Source organism: Callithrix jacchus, chromosome 7 (assembly GCF_049354715.1).
Source record: "Callithrix jacchus isolate 240 chromosome 7, calJac240_pri, whole genome shotgun sequence".
NCBI classification, from domain to species: Eukaryota; Metazoa; Chordata; class Mammalia; order Primates; family Cebidae; genus Callithrix; species Callithrix jacchus.
In genome coordinates, this window is record NC_133508.1 from 103,950,106 (window position 1) to 103,976,427 (window position 26,322).

Below are 26,322 nucleotides of genomic sequence, written 5' to 3' on the forward strand. Positions count from 1 at the left end.
TACTGTAAAAATTGTAAATGCCTATAGATAACTTAAAATCATAGGATCTTAAAACACAGACACTATGCAGTCTACTGCCTTCATTTCATGATCGAGAGAACCTAACATTAATATAATAGATTTCCCCAAGGCTACAGAGCTATTAACTTACAGATCTATAGCCTTGAACTCTGGTCTCCAGAGTCGCTGTCTGTTAATATTATTTCAGTTATTAGAAAACAATTTCCAGTCCACTCTTAGTCCTCTTAGGCCATAAGGTTTGAATTTCTCATCACGTTGGACACTTTTCTGGTTTTACCTCTATTTTCCAGTAATGAGACTAAACAAAAACTCTCTGAGGTGCTATGGGGGAGCAAAAGCATTCATTTATTACTCGTATCATTTTCATTGAGTATAATCTTTATGCAAAACACCTGGTATTCTTGTCAATTAAACATTGATCTGCCTTTGGATTTGGTCATTCTACTTTGTAGGAATAAATTACATATTAAGGAAATTAAAAAAGAAAAAGAATACCAGGTTATACAAAGATGGATTTCGTTTGCTGTCTAGAAGTGGTTCAACATTAGAAGAATGTCTGTAGCATAACAAATAGTTGTGGGAAATGATATGTAGACCAAATAGCAATAAGGAATATTGTAAGTGGGGAAAAGTAAAACACAAAATGGGTTATCAATGGGATGTATAGGGATGTGAAGAAATTAGGGCTGTAAATTTTGGATCCTTAGAGGTAAGAAGGTTCTTTGTAAATGTTTGTTGTTTGGTGTGTTTCTGCTTCCCTGGCATTATTGATCAATTCTGCAATAAGGACTATGGTGTCCAGAGCTGAACATAGCTAGAGGAGGGGTTGTTGTTGGGGCATGGGAGGAGACGGGTAAGGAGAAATGGGTCTCGATCACGCCACAGATGGCCTTGTGTATTGTTACACTGAAGAATGTGGTCTTTAACTTGTGGATATGTGTTTCGATTCCCATCGATGAGCTTTAAAACAAAGCACACAAGCAAACAAAAAGCAGTACAACCATCATTTCTAGTGATGTATGCCTTACTCATCCTTTGATACAGCCCAAGCGAGGGAAGATGTTTAGAACTCAATAATAGAAAGTTGATGATTGAATAAAACCTCCAGGTGCTTTTTTTTTTCACATATTCTTCTACCAGGCAAGTTTTCACAAACCACATTGTTTCATTAATTTTAAATCTCGATATATTTGAATTTTACATTTGTTTCTGCTGATATTTTTCTTATAATTTCCAGTTTAGTACCTCAAAAATCTAAGAAAATTTTTAGCACTTTTAATGAATCTGCCATGATGATCATCATAAAAATAGTTAATCATTACTGAGTGCTTACTGTGGTTCAAGCGCTGTGCTAAATGCTTTGCCTCATTTTATCCTCAGAACAGGCCTACAAAATGGGTATCATGACATCATCCCTGCCAAAGATCATTTAGATAACAAGTGTCAGAGACAGGACTCAATCCCAGGTATGTCTGATGCCAAATCCCATGCTCTTAGCCACTACAGTGTGCCCTTTCTGAGCACTTTATTGAGTTTTATCCAAGCCACTGAAGAGCCCAAGGCTAGGGACCAATTTCTGAGCTAATCCACTAGAGAGTTCCTTCACAATGGATGTATAGCTACTGATTCATGCTCTTTGGATATTGTGATTTGTCTAACTGTCAATTCCCTTGGCAAGACCATGATCCATACAACTTTTACTCTTTTGTTCCCAAGACTATCATAGAAGACTATTAAATGCTTTGCAGAATTGAAAAATATTATGATGATGACATTCCCTTTCTATACTAACACCTGCATTTCTCATTTTTATCTTTTTTCCTAAGAAATATCCTCACCAACATTATTGTCTCCTCCACTAAATTATTCACCACACTTTGAGTCTTGTTTCCATCAAACTGTAAAATGAAGATAATGCTTACTTCACAAATTTACATAGCTAGCATGCCCTAAACTCAAGCCCATTGCAAATCTCCCTGGTTTCAAATACTCCAGAGGCCTCCACTTTCCATTCAGGGTGTTCTAACCCTAGTTTCAAAACTCCAAGAACCTCAGGAAATTTATAATTCTACTTTAAATAATAAAAATGATGCATATATGTGTGCTTTGCTCTGAAAAGTATTCTTAGATTTGTACTAGATTATAAAAAATGAATTATGATTTTAATGGCTATAAAGACAAATTTTTCTAAATATTTATATAAAACTCTTCATGACCTAATTACTAACTCCCCAAGCCTCATACTCAAAACTCCTCCCTATCTTGCTCCTGTCACCCTTCAATACCCACTACACTCGCATACACACACAACACCACACTTCCTGTGGTTTCTCAAAATGTGTATGCTCAGCTCCCCACGTACGGACATGGTGGGCCTCAATCCTTCTACCATTTGTGAGATCATATTCATCCTCAGACCTCAGTTCCAACATCATCTTAATGAAACCTATGCTGACCTATACAAGCAGCCTTAAGTGCTTTCATACAGCTTTCCTCATACATTCTTTTAAAGAATTTATCCAATCACTCTATTTGATTGTAGATTCATCTATCCTCCCCACCAAATGCCAAGTTTCAATCACATAGTGAAAAAGACCCTGATAGAACAGTTCAGCCCTCTTACCACTGTGGCCTAGTTTTAACCAACAGTTGGAGAAGCCACTAGCCATTCTCCAAAATCTGGTAGTTGCTCAATAAACATTTGAACTAATGAGTGGGCAAATAATACTGAACAACACTATTACAAATAACGGCCTGTGTTTATTGTGCCTTTATTGTTTATAAATGTGCACAAACCTTACTTTTCTGAGACCCAACTGTGGATAATTCAACATTTATTTAGTGAAAGGCCAATATAGTGCAGGCTAGGTTTTAGGGACTGTCACAGTCTCATTACAGAACCTAATGCCATTGTTCCTTCCTTTTAAAATATAGGGCTCTATGGGCAGCGAAGACTTAGCATGCACACTCTAACTTCAGACTCACCCAGTGGCACTGTAATTGTACATGTGGTACTGTAATTCCCTACCAAGAAGGCAAAATAATAAAGCCCTCAGAGTCGAAACTTTGAACTCATACATACCCTAGTGCCAATCTTAAACTTTATGCAAACCAGCTGTGCAGGACTGAACAAGTTTATAAACTCTTTGCGCCTTGGTTCCATCAAACTATAAAATGAAGACAATACTTACTTCATACATTTACACAGGTAATATATGAAACAGTAAGTGTGCAACAAATAATGTTAATGGAGGTAATTAAGATTAGCAAATGTTGATGATGTTGATGATTGGAATGCTGCTGCTGATAACATCAGCACATTGAACTGTAACTCATTGAGGACAAAGATCATGTTTTTGACTCCCCAGTACCTACCATAATACCTGATACATAGTAGATATTAGATAACTGCTTGTTAAATTAATTGTCAATTGCCAAGTTCAAGATATTGAAAGCCAAGAGGAGGCAGAAAACAGACTAGCATGAACTAGAATGATCAAGGAAAGCTTTATTGAGGAAGGAGGTGTACAATTGGCAGATTATTTTCAGACCTGGAGAAGAGGACAAAAGTTATTGAAGGCAAAAGAAAACAAACGTAACACTAAAGTATGTAGTCTATGCCGGTAGTGGGGAGAAGTAAATGCAGTGTTTGTCAGGAAGGGGAAGCAGTGAGTATGTGACACAATTTAATACTTTATGTAACAATTACCAAAACTTTGCTGTTCAATACCATGCCTAGAGATCAATAACAATACAATAATCCTAAACGTTGATACTTTCAGAAGCTACACACAGCAAAATGATTCAGGAAAATGATTCATTTGGAACACTCCATGATATAGTTGGAAAAACATGAGTTTTATAGGGAGATAAACCTAGGTTTGAATTTTTGTTTTGCCACTTAACTAACTATATTATCTTGGACAAGTCACATACATGGAGCTTCCGTTTCCTCTTCCACAAAATGGGAATAATCATACCTATCCCACTGGGCAGATGTGGAATTGGAATGAGATTATTCATGTAAGGCACCCAGTGAGTGCCCTGAGAGCTTCTGTTACTTTTGATCATGTGAATTGCTGCATTTATGTGTTGTACTAAGTTGATGTGTGTATTTTGGTTGTGTATGTTTTTGGACATGTAAACTTGAGCTTACTTGATCTGAGAGTAACTGGGCTTTTTGAAATGGAAATATCCAGAAAAAAAACAAATGGGTTACATGATACCACTTGGCTGCTATTCAAAATGAAAAAATGAAAAAAGTTTTGAGTATGGGCAATTTATTGGACTGAATGCTCAAATAGGAGACTAGTAATTGTCTTTATTAACCACCTGCTGTACAAACTGTCATGCAAATACTGCCTTATGTTTTACGCAAAGCATTTGAAAACCTCTGTGACTTTGTTCTGCTTGGATTTTCGTTTCTGTAGCAAAATACATAACTGAATTAATTTCAAGTGTGTTTGTCTGTAAACAAGCCAAATATTTCCTTTTAAATACTTGAGCTCTATGTTGAATATCCAGAGTTATGGTTCTTAGCACATTTACTTTTTTACATTAAGGGGTAGATTTTATTCCTTAATCCTTTAATGGATTTTTAGTTTCACATACACTAAAGTGTCTCCTATTTGCATAATAAATGAAAACTTTTCATTTCATGCAGGTTCTTCCAGGGGACCCAGCCCCCTAACCATGGGAGCCCAGGACACTCTCCCTGTTGCAGCAGCATTTACCGAAACAGTCAATGCCTACTTCAAAGGAGCTGATCCAAGCAAGTAAGCCTGACACTTGGTGCACTATCAGAAAAAATAGAACACTTCAGCCTGTTGAGTGTGAAACATCCTAATATAGCCTTCTCATTCCTTATCGTAAAAAGCAAAAAAAATAATTCGGTTAACAATAGTAGGTGGCACAGCTAGAATAGAGGTAAAAACATGTCATTAGGAATACTGATTTCATGCTTTTAAAAATGTATCGAGAGAACTTACTGTAGAAATCTTTGGTTCTGTTTTTATTGCAAGTAACAGAAAACTCTAATCCAGTTCTGTCAACAATGAGGAAATTTATTGTCTCACAAAAGTACATGTGCAGATCATGTCTTTTATTGTCTTAGTTTTTCCCGGATGGGAATCACCCACATATAAATTAAAACAGTTGTTCATTGGAATTAGGACATGAAAGAAACAACGCCTTCCCAAAACACCTAAAGCAGCAAGGGAACGAGTTTTCTGTGACCCTTACTACGTAAGGAAAAACTGACCAAAAATGAAAGAAAAAGAAAAAATTATAATCAGAGCAAAGTAAAAATTCTAGGGAAAATTCACCACCTTCTATTTACATGAGCCTGATTTCACTTGTATGTGTACATACTGACAATGGACTTGATCTGAATGCATATGTAATGTAATTAAATATTTGACTTCTTGCTAAAGAATTCCATGGATAGGATTCAGAAAATTGATGGATTCCCTGAAATTATATTGTGTATTTTATGCATGTGTATGTGTGCATTAATCTATAAAAAGAGACTATAATAACATTTTTCACTTAACAAAGGGATTTGTAATCTAAAAAAAGATTAAAAGTGATTAGTGATCTATACAGAAAACTAAAAAACTAAGAGTTATTTTCAATATTGTCATTAATATGATTCCAGGTCTGAATTTGATCAACAAAGGGAAAACCTAGGTGAGGAAAGAATTGCTCTTAACTTTTTCACTTACAAAGACGAGGGTTTGGAAAAATTTAGTATTCATGACGATAAGAACGGGAAACCAGGCACAGTGGCTCACACCTATAATCCCAGCACTTTGGGAGACTGAGGCAGGTGGATTGCTGAGGCCAGGAGTTCAAGACCACCCCTGGCAACATAGGGAGACCTTGCCTTCGCAAAAAATACAAAAATAGGCTGAGTGTGATGGTACACATCTGTAGTCCCAGCTACTCAGGAATTTGAGGTGGGAGGTTCGCTTGAGCCTGGGAGGCAGACGCGGCAGTGGGTCATGATGACATCACTGCTCTCCAGCTTGGGTGACAGAGCAAGATCTTATTTCAGAAAACTAAATACAACTTTTAAAACTGGAGAAAAAAAGTAAATGTGTATAAAGAACACTAGACTATATTATAAAAAATTTTGAAACTGATAATTAAATACAATTAGAACTTGGATCGCCATATATATTTTAAGTGGAAATTGGTACGACTAATCATGAATCCTCTTGACTGTTCAGAAACACTAGTTTTAGATTTAAAACTCAAAATTTAACAATATTATGCTGGAAAACTAATATAATTAGTAACTCCACCTTTAAGTGTACTAGCAAGCCACTAGGACCTTTCAACTTTGTGTCTCTTTAAACAACATCTAGATTTCATTCTATGCCCAGAATATTATAGAGAAACAAACACTGTGGACTCTGGATTCTCCATGTCCTTTCTCTTTCATCTTCAAAACAGAAAGGCCATTTGCCACCTTCACATATCAATAGAAATTACAAGCTACCTCCTACAGAGCACACGTCCGAACTGTTAAAGCGAGTAGACAACATGAGCGTTAGCTGTAGATACGCTTTATTCATATATATTTGTTCTGCAGAATCTTCTCTGGACAAAGAGTTTGCATAATTTTCTGTCATTCCAGTTCTGAAAAATATTTATCACCAACTACTTGTGACCTATACCTTAGAAAGTCAAGTTGGCCTGAATTGAGAAAAGCAGACAGAAACACCATTTAGTTTTTATTTTATTTTTTGAGCTAGGGGTCTCTCTTTGTCACCCAGGCTGAAGTGCATTGGCATAATCATAGCTTACTGTAGCCTCAACCTCCCTGGCTCAGGCAGTCCTCCCATTTCAGCCTTCTGAGTAGCTGGAACTACAGACACATGCCACCACACCTCGCTAATTTTTGTATTTTTTTTTTTTTTGGTAGAGATGGGGTTTGATCATATTGCCCAGGCTGGTCTTGACCTCCTGGACTCACACGATCTGCCCACCTTGGTCTCCCAAAGAGCTAGGATTATAGGCGTAAGCCGCTGTGCCTGGCCAAAAACAACCTTTTTAAAAAATAAGAGTAATCAGGAGTGTGGAGTGAATGTATATACCTGAGTGAAACCATCGAGAATCACACAAGAATGAATTCCTCTTTGTCTGCTTCCTAATTGGCTTTCATTCATTCATCCACTAATTTATTCAGAGAGACCTACTTGGTCTCCCTTCTTCCACTTTTGCCCCCCTAAAAAGTCCCAACATACTATGTCACTCTTTTGCTCAAAATCCTCCTATCTTGTTCAAGGTAAAAACAAAATGTTTCATAATGCTGTTATGAGGCCCTCCATGAGCTGCCCTTTGAGACTCCCCCAGCCTCACCCCAGTGGCTGTTTCTCTGATCCCATCTCCACCTTTCTTTCCTTATCCATGACCGTGCCTCCATCCCTCACCTCCGTCTTCACTCCGCTCTATCCACATGGCCTCGTGGCATCTCTCTTCCATCACCCAATCCATCCGCATCTCAGGGATTTTTTTTTTTTTGATTTTTTTTTTTTTTGAGACGGAGTTTCGCTCTTGTTACCCAGGCTGGAGTGCAATGGCGCGATCTCGGCTCACCGCAACCTCCGCCTCCTGGGTTCAGGCAATTCTCCTGCCTCAGCCTCCTGAGTAGCTGCGATTATAGGCACGCGCCACCATGCCCAGCTAATTTTTTGTATTTTTAGTAGAGACGGGGTTTCACCATGTTGACCAGGATGGTCTCGATCTGTTGACCTCGTGATCCACCCGCCTCGGCCTCCCAAAGTGCTGGGATTACAGGCTTGAGCCACCGTGCTCGGCCATCAGGGATTTTTATTTGCTGCACTTTCTGCCTTCATGAAATCTCCTAGGTATCTGAGTGACTTGTCCCCTCGTTCCCTTCATGATTCTTCAGTAAATTTATCGATCCTATATAAAATGTCCACCCTATATAAAATAACAATATTTTGTCCATCCTATATAAAATAACAACACACCTCCCCACCCCGTCAACACTTTTTCCTCTTTACCTCACGTTCTCTTTCTCCATAGTCCTTCTCTCTAACATCTTACATATTTTGTTGTTGTTGTCATCCATTATCTGTCTTCTCCCCCACTAGAATGCAAATACCATGAGAGCTGGATTTTGCCTGTTTGGTTCACTGTTGTATCCTCAGCTAAATAGGACAAAGCATATTTGCTTAACAAGTTGAATTGAATTACTCACCTAACATTTACAAAATGGCTACTATGTACCTGCCATTGTGCTAGACAGGAGATATGTTAGTGATAAAGACTCCTCATATGAAAAGTAGGACTTGTGCACAAGTATAATACCAAGTGCACCATAGAACTGGTGTAGCTATGGTGCAATGGGACTCAGAAGCCCTTAATAACATTTTTTAAAATTCCAACAAGTGGTATAGCAACCTATCCCTGTCAGCCTGTCAATACATAAGCCAGGGTTTTCATCCTGGTTCAGTTTCCCAGTCCACTATGACGGGTGTAGGGTGGTCTGTACCTGTAAGCCTGGTGTTTGCAGCCTTGGCACTCCAATGACATGGCACTTGAGCCAAATTAATATTAGTGTTTTCCCATACCTTCCTAAATTGAGCCTTTGACTTGTGGATGTATATAGAATCGGCTTTAATTATATTGCCATAAATAGTTGTAGGATATCCTGTATGCTGGCAGGTGGGAGATCCAGTATATTTCATTAAAATTTTGAGATCAGAAACTTATAAATGAATCATAAAGTGACACTCTTCTATACTTAACTTCATCCTCAGCAACCATTTCAATTGTTCTTCCTTTATTATTCACTTCCAAGGAAACAGCTCAAGTTCTATCACCAGGTGGAAATAATAGCCACCAAGGTACCAAACAGAGAAATGATGCAGCAAAGGCATTTGGAATTGATTTTGTCTATAGTTCCCTGTCATTCTGCATCGAAGCCATTCTTCTCAGACCATCCATTGGAAACAGAAATCTACTATCTTAATTATCATATACTACGTTATGTAACCCGTTCAAATACAGTTATACTCTAATTATTCAGAGCACCTGTAACAGGGATTCTGATATCTAAGACTTTCTCAGTAGCTCACAGGCAGCGAGTTCCTCGACCTTTGCTACTGATTGGGGAAACACATCTCCCGCTGTTAGTTCCTATTTAAACAACATTAATGCTTAAAAATAAGGGTCAGAGATTAGCTCTCTAATTCCCTGGAAAAGCGTAAGTTTCTCAGATCTAGCCTATCTGTCTTTTATCATCACATTTTAATTATTTATTCAATATCTGTCTTCCTGTTTAAACTAGAGGTTTGCACAAGGACCATTTGTCCAATTTGTCACAGCCAATTCTAGCTCATTACATTGTGCCTGGTGTATTGTATAGGCACTCTATAAATAAATACATAAATGTATGAATTTATTTTTTAAACATTGAGTTCTCATTCTTGAGTTTTGTGTTATGCACGTTGCCCTCCCAGAACCTATGACACAGAACTTGTCTTCACAACAGTAGATCAGATGTGCACTAAACTGGAACACAGTTTTCTAGAAGAAGATCTGTACCAGTCTCCAAGAGAACCCAGGAAAGTAAAAACCAAGGAAAGCTCAATGGAGAGGATATTAAGAAACATTTCAGAAAGGCCTTCTTTTGAACTGAGTCTTATGAAAAGTAGTACATAAGCCAAAGAAAGGGAATGGTAAAGAAGAGAAGAGAAGCTACATCCACATAGATGGACACTGAGAAAGAGACCTGAGGGGTTATTTAGCAGTTCATATAAGTCATATTTTATGAGAGGGATGCATTTCTGATGACATCACACCTTCCCTTAACAAAACTGGCCAGTGTTTCTGTGGGCAGCTCACGGGTGCTGCCTGTGGCACTAGAGAAGAGGTCAAGAGATCGAGACCATCCTGGTCAACATGGTGAAACCCCGTCTCTATTAAAAATGCAAAAAATTAGCTGGGCATGGTGGTGCGTGCCTTTAATCCCAGCTACTCAGGAGGCTGAGGCAGGAGAATTGCCTGATCCCAGGAGGCGGAGGTTGCAGTGAGCCAAGATTGCGCCATTGCACTCCAGCCTGGGTAACGAGAGTGAAACTCCGTCTCAAAAAAAAAATAAGATTCACATGATTTCTTATTTTATTCATGAAGTAAGCATCTATTCATATTTCCATCTCACATTATTTCCACAATTCAAACTCACATGAAATGTAGCCACCTTGCATGCTAGTAGAACAATCCTTATGATTTTTCTAAAAAAAAATATTTCTTTAGTAAGTATAGAAAATATTAAATTTTTATATAGAAAATTCCAGTTCAATTTAGACACTGGATGGATTAATACGTCAGCAAAAGTTCTGACTCTGACAGTAGTGATGCTGAAATGTAATTGAGGCCTCAGTGCTTCTTACATTGGACTACATGGACCACTTGTCCCACCTTCTCCCAACACTGTAATCTCTCTGAAAGCAGAGGCTATTTTGCTCATTTTTAAATTGCCACCCCACTGGAAAAAATAATAACAACTTGCATAGATAGGAGTGAATAGGTAGATGTCTGTTGAGTTAATAAATGCCACCTCCTCCCCCTCTGACTTGCTTTCAAAACAGAAATTTTATCTCCTACCAAGGTGCCATTTAGATCTCAATCTGGAAAGACAACTGAGAAAATTCTCTACCTGTTAAAAAACATTTGAGCTACCACTGCTAATAACAATGTACTGAGTGATAGTAGGTGCTGAAATCTAATTTTACAAGTGCTCTAATTGTTTCTTTTTTTTTTTTTTTTTTTTTTTGAGACAAAGTCTCACTCTGTCACCCAGGTTGGAGTGCAGTGCCACGATCTTGGCTTTCTGCAACCTCCGCCTCCCAGGTTCAGGCAATTCTCCTGACTCAGCCTCCTGAGTAGCCAGGATTACAGGCGTGTGCCACCCACCCAGCTAATTTTTGTATTTTTAGTAGAGACGGGTTTTCACCATGTTGGTCAGGCTGGTCTCGAACTCCTGACTTCGTGATCCACCCTACTCGGCCTCCCAAAGTTCTGGGATTACAGGCGTGTCCCACCACGCCTGGCCTCTAATCATTTTCTAATAGAGCTGCCAAACAATATTCTACATGTCCACATATGGATAAGTATCAAGAGTAGACTCAGCTTGAGGGGGAAGTCTAGGCTCAGAACCAATTCAGCACTTGTATACAAACAAGGTTAATGGATCTAAAACGTAGAGAGAGAAGGCAGCAGTTTGCTCCCAAACTGGGAGATCAGCAGTATTCTCTGGGAGAAATGGAGATGCAAACTTTCAGAAACCAAAACTCTCATTCAGAGCCCTACAAAGTTATGAATTTAATACCTGAGTAAGGGAGGCTCACATGGCAACTTTAAGACTCATCTGATCCCCGTCTCTGCCCCAAACCCAGTCTTATACATACAAGCCTGTAGCAGTTCATCACTTAAGCTATTTTGAATGTATGCCAGAGAGCACCTCACCTGAATCAGGTGTATTTCATCAATTAGAATTACACAATATACAAGGTGACTCTGGGACAAAGTGGAGTCCCCATGCTCCAATGTGAGCAAAGTTTTCACTTATTAACATCAATTTCCCTAGAAAGTACATACCTGTGAAGTAATATGAGAATCAGCTATGGAAACGTTGGAGGAAGTCGTAAAGAAGCTCACTCACATTAAGTATTTACCGTTTCCCAAAGAAGAATAAGCCTTGTGAAATTTCTGCTTCTAGCCAACGTAGAGTAACAGACCAATTTATCCTTCTACCTCAAACAGCTTAAAAATGAGCAAAATATATAAAACAATGACTTGCAGGACTTGAAGGACAGTGATCCCTAAGTGGAGAGGTGTGCCCTATGATTACTCCAGTTTACTTCCTTGAGAGTTTTCAGGCCTGGCATAAGGAGAGCCCAGCTGACTTCCAGCTGCTCATGCGGAGGTGTTTTACTGATGCTCTCTACTACAAAACTGACTGAGGGAAGTGCCAGGGGAAGCTAAGGTAGATAGGTGCTGCCACCACCATGCACTGCAAAAGATGGCAGTGGAGAAGGTGTGAACATGGCAGGAGCCTGGAGCCAAAGAATCCATCTGCATTACAAGATTTGGGCATTGTGGCAGCCTGGCCACTTGTTTTACATGAGTCAGATGATAGGAAAGCTCTCTGTGCTACCAGGCACTGGGAGAGCTACAGGGCTTGCAAAACCCACACTCTGGGGACACTACATGCACTTCAGGAACCACAAACAAGCCTCTTGCACCACAAAAACCTGGCACTACATAAGCCTTCTGCATCGCAAGAGCATGTTTTTGCAAGCAGGCTGAAGGGAGAAAGAAAACCCCTTTCTCCTGCAAAGTGTCCCTAGCGCCTCTATTGACAAAACGAAGCATGTTTTCTGTAAGCAAAGAGAAAACCTATTAAGGGTCCATTAATTTTCTCAGAGCAGGTGGTAAAGAGTGAATTGGCACTGAGAGGCAATGAACTGATTTTAGATAGACATTGACACAGTGATTATAAGTCTCATGTGGAAATTCAAAGGGTCTACCACAGCCAAAACAACTATGGAAAGGAACAAAGTTAGAGGACTAACATTACTTGATCTCAGAACTATTATAAAGCTACTGTAATCAAGACAGTGTGATATTGTCTTCAAAGTAGACCAAATAGATCAATAGAACAGAATTGTGAATCCAGAAATAGACTCACATGGATAAGGACAATTAAATTTCAAAAAAATTTTCAAGGTAATTCTGTGGACAGTCTTCTCAAAAAAAAATGGTGCGGAAACAACTGGATAGTCATATCCACACAAACACACACACACACACACACACACACAAAATGAACTGAGATTCATACTCGACACTGTATATATTGTAAGACTAAAATAGGTGAAAATGGGTATTGAAGCTAAATGTAAAACCAAAGATTTTTTTAAACTTCTAGAAGAAAATATAAATGAGCCAGTTGCAGTGACTTATGCCTGTAATCCCAGCATTTTGGAAGGCCAAGGCACGAGGATTGCTTAAGGCCAGGAGTTTAAGACTGCAGTGAGCTCTGATTGCAACACTGCACTCCAGTCTGGGTGACAGAGAAAGACCCTCTCTCAAAAAAAGGAAAAAAAAAAAAAAGAAAGAAAAGAAAATAACAAATGAAACTTTTGTGACCTTGGGTTTGGCAAAGATTTCTTAACTAAGACACCAAAAGAATGACTGGATTAGATATAATCCATAAAAGAATAAACTGATGAATTAAAAACTTCTGCTCTTCATAATAGAACAATTTATAATCCTTTGGGTACAAACCCAGTAATGGGATTGCTGAGTCAAATGGTTTTTCTGTTTCTAGATCCTTGAGGAATCACCACCCTGTCTTCCACAATGGTTGAACTAATTTACACTCTCACCAGAAGTGTACAAGCATTCCTATTTCTCCATATCCTCACCAGCATCTGTTGTCTCCAGATTTTTTAACGATCGCCATTCTAACTGGTGTGAGATGGTATCTCAATGTGGTTTTGATTTGCATTGCTCTAATGACCAGTGATGATGAGCATTTTTTCATATGTTTGTTGGATGCATAAATGTCTTCTTTTGAAAAGTGTCTGTTCATATCCTTTGCCCACTTTTTAATGTGGTTGTTTGCTTTTTTCTTGTAAATTTGTTTTAGGTCTTTCTTAGATTTTTGAGATTAGCCCTTTGTCAGATAGGTAGATTGCAAATATTTTTTCCCATTCTGTTGATTGCTGATTCACTCTAATGATTGTTTCTTTTGCTGTGCAGAAGCTCTTAAGTTTAATTAGATCCCATTTGTCTATTATAAAGACACATGCACACGTGTGTTCATTGCAGCACTGTTCACAATAGCAAAGACTTGGAACGAATCCAAATGCCTATCAACAACAGACTGGATAAAGAAAATGTGGCATATATACACCATGGAATACTATGCAGTCATAAAAAAGGATGAGTTCATGTCCTTTGCAGGGACATGGATGAAACTGGAAACCATCATTCTCAGCAAACTGACACAAGAACAGAAAACCAAACACTTCATGTTCTCATTCATAAGTGGGTGTTGAACAATGAGAACACATGGACACAGGGAGGGGAACATCACACACTGGGGCCTGTTGGGAGAGATAGCAGGGGGTGGGGGATTGGAGAGGGATAGCATTAGGAGAAATACCTAATGTAGGTGACAGGGGGGTGGATGCAGCAAACCACAATGGCATGTGTAACAATCCTGCACAATCTACACATGTACCCCAGAACTTAAAGTATAATAATAAAAAAAAAAAACTTCTGCTCTTCAAATGTGATTTTAAGAGAAAGAAAAAACAAAACAAGCCACAGACTGGGCTGCAAATTATATATCTGATAAATGACATGCCCAGAATGTATAAAGAAACCTTAACATTCAATGAGAGAACAAACAATTCTATTTGAAAACTTGGCAGACAGTTTAAGCAGACATTTTGCCAAAGAAGATAACCGATGACAAGCATATAAAAGATGCTTATGATTCTTAGCCATTAGGGAAATGCAAATTAAAACAAGAAGATACCACTACTCACCTATTAGAATGGCTAAGATTAAAAAGATCAATTCTACTAAGTGTTGGTGAGATGTGGGAGAACTAAAACCCTCATGCACAGCTGTGTGTTTCACTTTAGAAAACATGCGGTTTCTTTGAGAGCCTACACCTATTGTGTGAGCTAATAACTCCCCTCCTGTGTACTTACCAAAAGAAAAGACAGGATATATTCATACAAATACCTGTACACATGTATTTATTGCACCTCTATTTGTAATAAGCAAAAACGAAAGACCCCAAATGTTCTTCAGTAGGTGAATAAATGTTTTTAAAATGTGGTATATCCATACACTACACAGCCACACAAAAAAAAAATGAACTATTGGTGCAGACAACTACATGGACAAATCTCAAAATAATTACGTGGAACGAAAGAAACAAAAAAAGCACACACTTACACTTCTGTTATATAAAATACTAGAAATTGCAAACAAAGGTACAGTGACCAGAAGCATATTAACTTTTGTCTAAAGACGGGGAAAAGAAGCAGTGGGAAAGCTTACAAAAAGGGATTACAAAAAAAGCATAAGGAGACTTTTAGGGATGATAGAAATGTTCATTTTTCTTAATTGTATGATGATTTTACATTATATAATCTCATGGAATTTTATACTGTAAATAAGTACAGTTTATTATATATCAATTATATCTTCATAAAGAATTGTTTTATGAATTATTTTCCCTTCCACACTATCATCACATTGCATTAACTCATATGACTGATTTTACAATTTTGACCAAATAGACCAATTAATGGAATGAAGCACTAATTAAGTGCAAGGCAAAAACTTTACCTCATGAAAGAACATGCAAAGGCATTACTCACATTACTTGAAGAACTAAGAGAAGTACCAGGAAATAATGTGATAACATTGTATAATTTAATATCTTCAAATATGCTGCCAAAAATTCAGAAATCAAAGTGAAGGAGAACCACTAGCGTAGAGGATTCTATGCATGAGGTGAATCTACAGACTTCTACAGAAAGAGAAAAGCTGTACTTTTCTTCTTACATTTTGAAACACATAAAACAAAATAGTCACTTTTTAAAATAAGTGTTAACCATTGAGTTCTCAGGTAAGTTAGAAATGATACACTGCTGGTAGGAGTGTAAATTAATTCAACCATTATGGAAAGTAGTGTGGTGATTCCTCAAAGAGCTGAAAGCAGAACTACCCTTTGACCCAGAGATCCCATAACTGGTTATATTCCTAAAAATATATAAATCATTCTATCATCAAGAGACATGAACTGGCATGTTCATTGCAGTACTATTTGCAATAGCTAAGACACAGAATCAAACTAAATGCCCATCAGTGGTAGACTAAAGAAAATGTGTCGCATATACACCATGGAATACTATGCAGCCACTAAAAAGAATGAGATCTTGTTCTTTGCAGGAACATGGATGGACCTGGAGGCCATTATCCGTTGCTAACCAACACAGGAACAGAGAAACAAACACCACATATTCTCACTTATAAGTAGGAGCTGAATAATGAGAACACGTGGACAGAAAGAGGGGAACAACAGAAACTGGGCCTACTTGAGGGAGGAGGATGGGAGAAAAGAAAGGTTCAGGAAAAGAAACCTATCAGGTACCATGCTTGGTACCCAGGTGACAAAATAATCTGTACACCAAACCCCCAAGTCACATGTTTGCCTAAATAATAAACCTGCATGTGTACTCCTGAACCTAAAGTAGAAGTTAAAGCATTTTTAATGGAATGGTAAAAGCCCGCCTATTCTGCTGTTTAACATTGCCTCATAAATGTTTTTTCACAGTGGTTTTGATTCAGTGTATTGACATGGGTTTTCTCTCTCTTTCCTCTCTGTTTTGATACGCCAGATGTATTGTTAAGATTACTGGAGAAATGGTGTTGTCCTTTCCTGCTGGCATCACCAGACACTTTGCCAACAACCCATCCCCAGCTGCTCTGACTTTTCGGGTGATAAATTTCAGCAGGTTAGAACACGTCCTGCCAAACCCCCAACTTCTCTGCTGGTAAATATGATTTTGCATAAATTTTTCAGAGATAGAAGTGGCTTAGTACTTTGTACTTAGATGAGGGATATCTTATCAAGAGAGTCGCACTGTGGTGAAATTACCACCACTCAGATATATTTGTAGATTCAGACACAGAACTTTTATCAGCTACTAAAATTCATTGTGGGTTATTATGTGTGTACGTGTGACTGCTTATGTATGCATGTATTTTAACGGCCAACTATCTCAAGTGGTTAGAGAGAATCAGAATAAGAAAATCTGTATCGGCAACAGTTAATTCATCGTCTGCTTCACCTATTATCAACAGACAGTGGATGGCGATGGTGGGAAATTAGCCAAATAACAAGAATGAATTCCTTTCATTGTATGAGCATCTTTTTATTTTTATTTTATTTTATTTATTTATTTATTTTGAGATGGAGTCTTGTTCTATTGCCTGGGCTAGAGTGCAGTGGGACCATCTCAGCTCACTGCAACTTCCGCCTCCTGGGTTCAAGTGATTCTCCTGCCTGAGTCTCCCAAGTAGCTGGGATTACAGGTGCCTGCCACCACACCTGGCTAATTTTTGTATTTTTAGTAGAGACGGGGTTTCGCCATGTTGGCAAGGCTGGTCTCAAACTCCTGACCTCAGGTGATCTGCCCAACTTAGCCTCACAAAGTGCTGGAATTACAGCCATGAGCCACTGTGCCTGGCCCTCTTTTTATATCAATTGTGTGTGTTTAATAGTTAGAAAATGTGAAAAATTACATTTATGTAAACATATTTGCATAAGTTTCCTTTATGTCATACATGTAAAGTTCCCTCAAAATAACGGTCATTACAATGAAATCCTATTAACTATTGAATCTGAATTTGATGTCTTTATTATGCATATGCACATGCACAGTAACACAAACCCACATGCATGTATGCTATTAAAGTCATCAATTATGCAACTTAATTATTTGCAGTGAATGAGCAGAAAGGAGTCTTCCTGACAGCTTGTCCATCAAGTCCTGATGTTCATCTACAAACCTCTAAGTGGTCACCTTTTTCTTTACTGCAACCTCCCTTGTCTAAGTGACCACTGCCTTTTCCCTGTACCATCGCAATTGTTTTCTCCTTCTCTCCCTGAATCCAATCTTGCCCTCTCCAGTACATTTTAACAGTCAGGTGGTCTTTTATAAGTAAATCAGGTCATCTTTGTTCACAATTTCCTGGTAGCTTCACATTACACCTGTCCCAGAATCTAAACGTGGGGCCCTGAGAGGTTTACCCTTGTCTACTTCTCTGTTCTCATCTCGCACCATCCTGCCTCAGAATCCTTTTTGCTCCAGCAAGACATGCCAATCTCAGAAACAGGCTGAGTCCTTTCTCACAACAGGGCTTTGTAGTACTTGTTTCACCTGGAATATTATTTCAACCTTCTTCACCTGACTCCAACGCATCCTTTAGTCTCAGCTCTACTCTGCCTCTCGGACTATCCCATTCTCCTCCCCATATTTCCACCAACCAGCCCCAAACTATTAGCTTGGTACAAAAGTAACTGTGGTTTCCAAACACCACATGTTCTCACTCATAGGCAGGTGTTGAACAATGAGAACACATGGGCACAGGGAGGGGAACATCACACACTGGGGTCTCTTGTGGGGTGGGGGGCTAGAAGAGGGACAGCAGAGAGGGGGGCAGGGAGGTTGGAGAGGGATAACACTGGGAGAAATGCCTGATGTAGGTGACGGGGGGATGGAGACAGCAAACCACCATGGCATGTGTGTACCTATGCAACAATCCTGCAAGATCTGTACATGTATCCCAGAACTTAAAGTACAATAAAAAAATTAAAAAGTAATTGTAGTTTCTACCATTACTTTTTTTTTTCTGAGAGAGAGTCTCACCCTGTCACCCAGGCTGGAGTGCTGTGGTGCAATCTCGGCTCACTGCAACCTCTACCTCCTGGGTTCAAGTGATCCTCCTGCATTAGCTCTCCAAGTAGCTGGGATTACAGGCGCCTGCCACTGTGCCCAGGTAGAGACAAGGTTTCACCATGTTGGCCAGGCTGGTCTCTACCTCCTGATCTTAGGTGATCCACCCACCTCGACCTCCCAAAATGCAGGGATTACAGGCTTGAGCCACCATGCCCAGTCTTTACCATTACGTTTAAATGGCAAAAGCCATAATTACTTTTGCACCAATCTGATAAATTCTGTCCCCTTGTTATTCTCTCTAAAGGTACTCTGTTCTTTTCCTTGTAGCACTTACTACAGTTAATAATGACCTATCTATTTGTGTTTCTTCATTCATCCATCTCACCCACAAGACTATGCAAGCCGTGAGGGAATGGAACAGTCTCTTAATTCAAATTATTGCTCCAGTTTCCCTGTGTTTAGGTTGTGCATGTTCAGCCAGTTTATTTTTCAAGGTTTCTCCATCTGAGATTAGGAATTATGTGCCAATATCTTGCCAGTTTGTTTGTAAATATGACTGATGTGATAGTTACAGCTTTTGTTGCATTTTTAGGCAGTTACGTTGCCAAGTTCTTAGGCATATGTGCAAGAGTTATATACATATATTAACATATTGTTCTGATAAATAGAATCAAATATCACTCAAAATGGTTTTATTTAACATAATATTATATAGATCCTTGAATTATTATTTGCAAAAGTAAAAAAATAAACAGAAATAAAATATATTCCATTAATTTGGATCTTGCTAACTCTAAATACTTGATGGCTGTAACGGGGCTGTGATGAGTGACCATTTAGTCATCCACAGCCTCCTTAGTTACGCAGTGCAGCCACTACCACGACCACCACAGCCAGCCCAGTTTTTAAAAGGCATCATTGACCACACATTATTCTAGATGCAGTACGAGCGTTTAGTGTCTATCATCAACCAATTGTTTCCTTGATGTTTACCGAAGAAGACTTCATATGTCACTGTGGCCCCTGGAAACATTTAGGTTTGCAATCCTTATGACAGGGGCCACACTGAAGTTTACGTCTACTTTTTTCTTATGAAAAAAGTTTGCTTGTTACAAAAATATTCAGGAACAATTGTCGTCTCCAGTATGACACTGAAGAACGCTCAAGGCTTCTTGAGGATTTAAGAATTTCATCTCTGTGTAAGCACTTGATTTGCAAGGCATTTTTGAATATTTATTAAAGCAGGTTCTCTAAGAAATTATCACAGACCTATGACAGCCTATTTTTCTATTAAACTCAGCAAATGCATTTCTGTAAAATAGTATTATATAATTGAGGGTTTCCCAATTATTCAAATCTACTTAGTATACATTAATGACATGTTGCTGGATATTAATTCTGAACCTCTGTTTTGGCATAGTGGGAAAGTGTGACCTATACAACCAGTATGGGCTGGGATCAAGCCCTGTTTCTTATTCACTGACCTTAAGCAAATTACTTAATTTCACTGACCCTCTGTTACTCTTATATCCTGTCTGCTTGTGTAGCGACAGCTCTGGGAACTTGGGCAGCTTAGATGCTTTTCAATTTAAAAACCTCGGACAGCCCCTATCAGCATCCCTAGCTCAGCTGACCAGGGGCAAAGTCTTAAGAACCAAGTGTATTTTCCACCCCCTTCTTCCATTCCCAAAGAGCTTTACCTAGTCCTCAATAACCTTCTATCCAGAGACAACAAAACCGCACTGGTCACACTGAGACTTGGGCACCCTTTCCTAATAGACCAGTGACAGTTTTAAGGCCCTAGTGTTTTTTTACTCAACTTTCTTGATTTATGTGACTTCTGGAAGCTGAATCATGGCAACTTACCTTTGACCTGTTTTTTTCACGTTTTCACTGTATCAGCCTTCTCTCTTCTCAACCCTTAATTTTCTCTTTTTATAACAAGTTTTCTCATCTTTAAAAACAAAGACAATAATTCTCTCTTTGCAGGGTAGATTTTAATGAAATAGTTTATAATGCCTAGCATAATTTCTTAAGCACCTATTATATGCTATTGTACTATATAGGATATTCCGAAAGTGAAGTGTCAGCAAATGTGTTGTGTGACAAGTAACTGAATCACTTGGGGCCTCAGCTTCCTCATTATATGAGAAGTTAAGTCAGATATTTGTATACTCTCGCCTGATTCTTTTTTATCATTGAGATGAGCATTTGCAAGGTAGATTTGGTAAGTGGTCTGTATTCAGGCCTCTGAGCAAAGCTAAGACTCTCAGAGGGATATAAAACTTCTTAGCCTATAAAGACTGCACTTTTCTTCTGTATTACAATACCATGATTACTATCATTTAAACTTCAGGGTCATCTTGTAAGTGAAGGGAAATCTTTGATGATTTAGATACTCATGGATGAACTATGTATGCTGAAAAGGTAGACTGGTAATTTTAGTATCACTCTTTTCTGCTTAGTTGGTGACAAAGATCATGTTTACGTTTGGCCAAATATTTCACTGGATAATTTCTGAGGCACTACTACTCAAAGTAATTCAAAAGAAAATAAATGTATTCGGTTTTTTAATTGTATTAACTGACTAATTTAGACAAAACTGGTGCTGTAGAAAGGGCTATGAAGTTTGAGTTAATAAATAATTCACTCTTTAAAGCTCCCAGTTATCACTGTGATTAGTTAATATTACTGGGCACTCACTGAGATTGATAGCAAGACAATAGCTCCTCCCTGTGGATTAATCTACCATCATGATAGCATTCAGAACTGAATTCGTATTAAAACCACACTACTGTTAATAGATTCATAATAATCTATCTCTACAAATCGTCAAAAGATGACTCTAGATACCAGATGACAATTTGCTAAGCTGCTTCTTGTAGGGTTTTGATTTGTTATAAGACGCTACTCAATCATTTTTCTTCCCAAATGAACAGTGATAATACGCAAAATGATGCCAATACCAAGGAATTCTGGGTAAACATGCCAAATTTGATGACTCACCTCAAGAAAGTGTCTGAACAAAAACCCCAGGCTACATATTATAACGTCGACATGCTCAAATATCAGGTATGCCTATTTACATGGTAAGGATTTCTTTCACATGACATTTGTTTTCTAAAGTACCTACTATTGAATAAAAGTAACTAAAGTAACACTTCTTTTAACATTATTTAAAAGGTATAATTCATTTTTTAAATGGAAACTTCAAAGGACAACTTGGGGACTACTGACAAAAAATATTCATGCATATTAGTTTAAGCTTACAAGTAAAATATTTTATCACAAAATTAGAGAAATGTGCCACAAAAAATGAAGTTGCAGAAAATTATACCAATTAAGATTATAAGTTTATACTGATAAACCAGATAATTATAATTTTGTTAAGAATATTACTATACTAAAACCTCTTATTTTAAATGATTCTATGTAAACAATCTGCTTTTGTTTTTCTAGTAAAATAGTCCTATTAAAGAATTCTAATAAAATCTAACATTAAAAAATAGTTCAATAATAAAAGAATATTTGATACATATAGTACAATATATGCAAACTTTGTTTTTATATCTGGGATTGCCTTTACCTCAAATTATTATTGATATAGTAAATAATCCTAATTCCTACCTGGATCCTAAAGTGCCTGAGTCTCTCATTGATTCCCAGCCACTTGACTGCCTATATTTTGGGGGGTTTTTTTGAGACGGAGTCTCACCCTGTCACCCAGGCTAGAGTGCAGTGGCACAATCTCAGCTCACTGTAACATCTGCCTCCCGTGTTCAAGCGATTCTCCTGCCTCAGCCTCCTGAGTAGCTAGGATTGCAGGTGTGCACCATCACACCCAGCTAGTTTTTGTATTTTTAGTAGAGATGGGGTGTCACCATGTTAGCTATGCTGGTCTGGAACTCCTGGCCTCAGGTTATCTTCCCAACTGGGCCTCCCAAAGTGCTGGGATTACAGGCGTGAGCCACCACACCCACCAACTGCCTAGATTTTGTTACATTTTTTTTAATTGACAGGTACAATTGTATGTCTGTATTAGGTACAACATGATATTTTGAATATACATATGTTGTAGAACGACTAAATTCAACTAATTAACATATGCATTACCTCACATAGTTATTTTTGTAATGAGAACACTTTACATTCACTCTCTTTAGCGATTTTTAAGAAAACAGTATATGATTATTAACTGTAGTCAGCATATTACACAATCCATCTCTAGAATTTGTTCCTCCCATCTAACTGAAATTTTGTGTCCTTTGACCAACATCTCCCCAAACAAATCCCCACGCCCACCACTGCCACCACCTCAGCCTCTGGCAACTGCCATTCTACTCTCTAATGCTATAAGATCAACTTTTATTTTTATTTTGTTTTATTTAGTTAGTTATCTGAGACAAAGTCTCACTCTGTTGCCCAAGCTGGAGTGCAGTGGCACAATCTTGCCTTATAGCAACCTCCACCTCCCAGGTTCAAACAATTCTCCTGCCTCAGCCTCCCATTTAGCTGGGATTACAGGCATGCATCACCATGCCTGGCTAATTTTTGTATTTACAGTAGAGATGGGGTTTCGCCATGTTGGCCAGGCTGGTCTCAAACTCCTGGCCTCAGGTGATCCACCCACCTCGGCCTCCCAAAGCGCCACTGTGCCCAGCCAAGATCAATTTTTAAATATTTCACATAAGAGTGAGAGCGTGTGGTATTGGTCTTTCTGTGCCTGGATTATTTCATTTACCTTATTTTTAATGCATTATAATTTTTTATTAAATATGTTCAGATTATTTTTCTTAAAATAAAGAAACTAATACTTTAATAAAAATTAGGGTATCTCAAACTTGGCTGTATTTCTCAATCACCAAGGAATTAAATGCTTGTAATTAAATGCTGGTTCTGAATTGATGCTAAAAAGAAATATATATATGTATATATATATATAGTTAAATATAATATTGATAACATAGATTATATGATTACATTATATAATTATATATAGTATATTATATAATTACATTAGGTGTTATATTGTATGTTATATATAAATATTATATAATATATAATATATCATGTGTTATAAATAAATATATAATGTATATATTATTAAAATAAATATTTATTTAGATTATTTAAAGATAATATGTTATTTATATATATATTTATATATTTATATATGTGTGGTGTTAGGGCCTAGCAGATATATATATATATTAAATATACATATATTTTATTTTATTGGCTTAGAATGCAACCCAGGTATTTGTACTTTATACAAGTTCCTCAAGAGATTTTATGTATCCTATGCTTTGAAATACATTTATTTAAAATGTTGTAAGGAAACCATTTAAAGTAAAATATCTACATAATGGTACATTTTTCAAAAATGCAAAAGAATATAATTTTTTCTTCTGAGAATAGTATCTACTCTTTGAACGTTATGGATAACACTAATATATAATATGGCATAAATTCACTTATAAATTAAAATATAATAGAAAATACATTATATTTAGTTTTTTTCCAAAATATTTAAATATGCTTAGTGAGAAATGAAAGGAAATAAGAGAGGAAAATTCTAAATGGGATTTTTTTCTCTGAATGCGAAGTTAAATTCCAAGGCAGAAGGCAAATTTCATGCATGGTTTGTATCCCCAAAGTGTGGAAATAGGATGGCAGTTCTTCACCTTCGTGGACTCTAATTATATACACTGCATGTACATTTTCACTTCAGATAAAATGTTTGTTTGAAATTTTAAAACCCTGTGGAGTTGTTTTTATTTCTGTGTTTGTTATTAAGTAAATCTAGAAAGTAGATAGAATTCACCTATTGCAGTATGCACTTTGTGTAAAGTGTTAAAATGTAGGCAAGGTCCAGGTGTAGTACTAAAATGTAGGCAAGGTCTGGAATTACACCTGTAATCCTAGCACTGTGGGAGGCTGAGGCAGGAGGATCACTTGAGTCCAGGAGTTTGAGACCAGCTTTGGCAACATAGGGAGACCCCATCTCTATTTTTCTTAATAAATAAATAAAGTGTAAGCAAGATACTGAATTCTAAAATTAAGTCAGCTTTCTACTGGCCACTGACCTTGATTGCTTTATATCCCAGAACCTCAGTTTCCTCATCTAAGGGTAATAATGATATCTACCTATTTTATAGGTTGCTATAAGAAGCTAATAGCTTCAAAGTACTTTATGAAACGTAAACAGCCCTAGACTGGCTGTTTTATTTTAACATGTGCTCTGAAGAATTCATTTGCTGTTGCTTACCTGTCTTTTTGTTGTTGTTTTCAACAATGCAAGGAATTGGGTGGAGAAGCACAACCAGCATTTTGTGGAATTGCCCTTAAATTGCAGCGTGTTTAGTTTCTGGCCCCATAGCATGCCCCCAGAAATTGGAACAATCAAAAACACATTTTCATATACCCAAAAAGCACCTCCCCAGGTAGAGGAAGTATAATCAGGTTGAGAACTACCACTGAGGACAGAGTCCAGAAAATGGGGTGTGGGAGGGAGATTGCTCTGCTTTTGATCCGCTGTAGTTAATTGATTTTTAAATAAATGTTTGTCTGCAGAAAGTATTATGCTGCCAATAATATTTAAAGTTTAAAAACTATAATGGTTAACTAGTTTAAACTGTCATCAAAAGCCATATCTTTCATTTTATAAAAGAATCCATTTTGGGTCTTGTTTCTGCCACGACCACTCCTGCCTTGAAAGTTCAACCTGCCTTCAGGACCCTTCTCCATGGCGACCATATGCACAAGCATTTCCTAGACAGCCGTTTAAATCCTTCAAAATCAGCAAAGCTCATCATACTCCATGAATAAAAATCCCAGGGCATAGATACCACTCATCTGATCCCTGCAGAGATCCCTGCAAGAGAGGTGACTCTTGGAGACTTATTTGCCGCCATAATGAACAATCGAGAAATTGTAACACTGTAAATTTTTCACGGTGGACCCAGAATTCACAACAATATTATTGCCTTTAGATGAATGTTTGTTTTTTTCTTCAAACCCGGTGGGGTTTTTTTTTTTTTTTAATAAGACAAGCTCACAGATTATTCTAATTAGTATTGACAGTAGATTCTTGCATTGTAGCACTTTCAGCTAGAGGAATCCCAAAGGAAGTAAAGGAAGTAAATGCCTTTGGGATTTGCCACAGTAAGGACTTGAAACCAGGTGTAAAATTCCAAGGGAGTAATAATAACCTACCCTAGTCTAGCTCATTGGTTTGTTGTTGAAGAGCAAATATGGTAAGAATATTAAAAGTAACACTTACCAAAATGTAATTCCTTAGTGTGTGCCGGGCATCCTGCTGAGTGTTTCACAAAAAAACATCTCCTTCAATCTTCCTGACAACCCCGTGGGTAAATATTATTGTTCTAATTCCCATTTAGCAAATGAGGAAAGAACAGAAGCTCAGAGAGGTTTAGGAACTTGTCCAAGATCACTTAGCTTGTAAGTGGAATGGCAGAATCAGAACTCACACTCGCAACTGTCTAGCTTCTCGGCCTTAGCTCCTGGCCGGCCTGCTAGTCCACCTCCTTAACTGACATGAAGTGTATTGGAAACTCCAAAGTGCTACAGAGACTCTCATAGCTGCTTTCGTGTTTTTAGTCTGTAATGGTTTACCTGAAGCACCCAGCTCTCTCTCACAGCACCCGTCATGGTGCCTCTCACTCATGGTTGCTTGTGAGCAGCATAAAAAACATTATGACATTTTAATATCTAAGAACATTCCTGTGGGAGAAAATCATAACTTCTGGTC

General features: G+C 37.8%; 1 protein-coding gene across 47 annotated transcripts in view; it reads left to right on the forward strand.

Moving 5' to 3' along the window:
- Positions 1-26,322, forward strand: part of SGIP1 (SH3GL interacting endocytic adaptor 1) — a 214,522-nt gene that overhangs the window by 182,069 nt on the left and 6,131 nt on the right. For all 47 annotated transcript variants that reach the window (XM_035251786.3, XM_054236389.2, XM_054236390.2 and 44 more), the window contains 3 exons: positions 4,685-4,796; positions 16,488-16,643; positions 21,491-21,623. In XM_035251786.3, the coding sequence (XP_035107677.1) occupies positions 4,685-4,796; positions 16,488-16,643; positions 21,491-21,623 (401 nt within the window). The remainder of the gene's footprint in view (positions 1-4,684; positions 4,797-16,487; positions 16,644-21,490; positions 21,624-26,322) is intronic.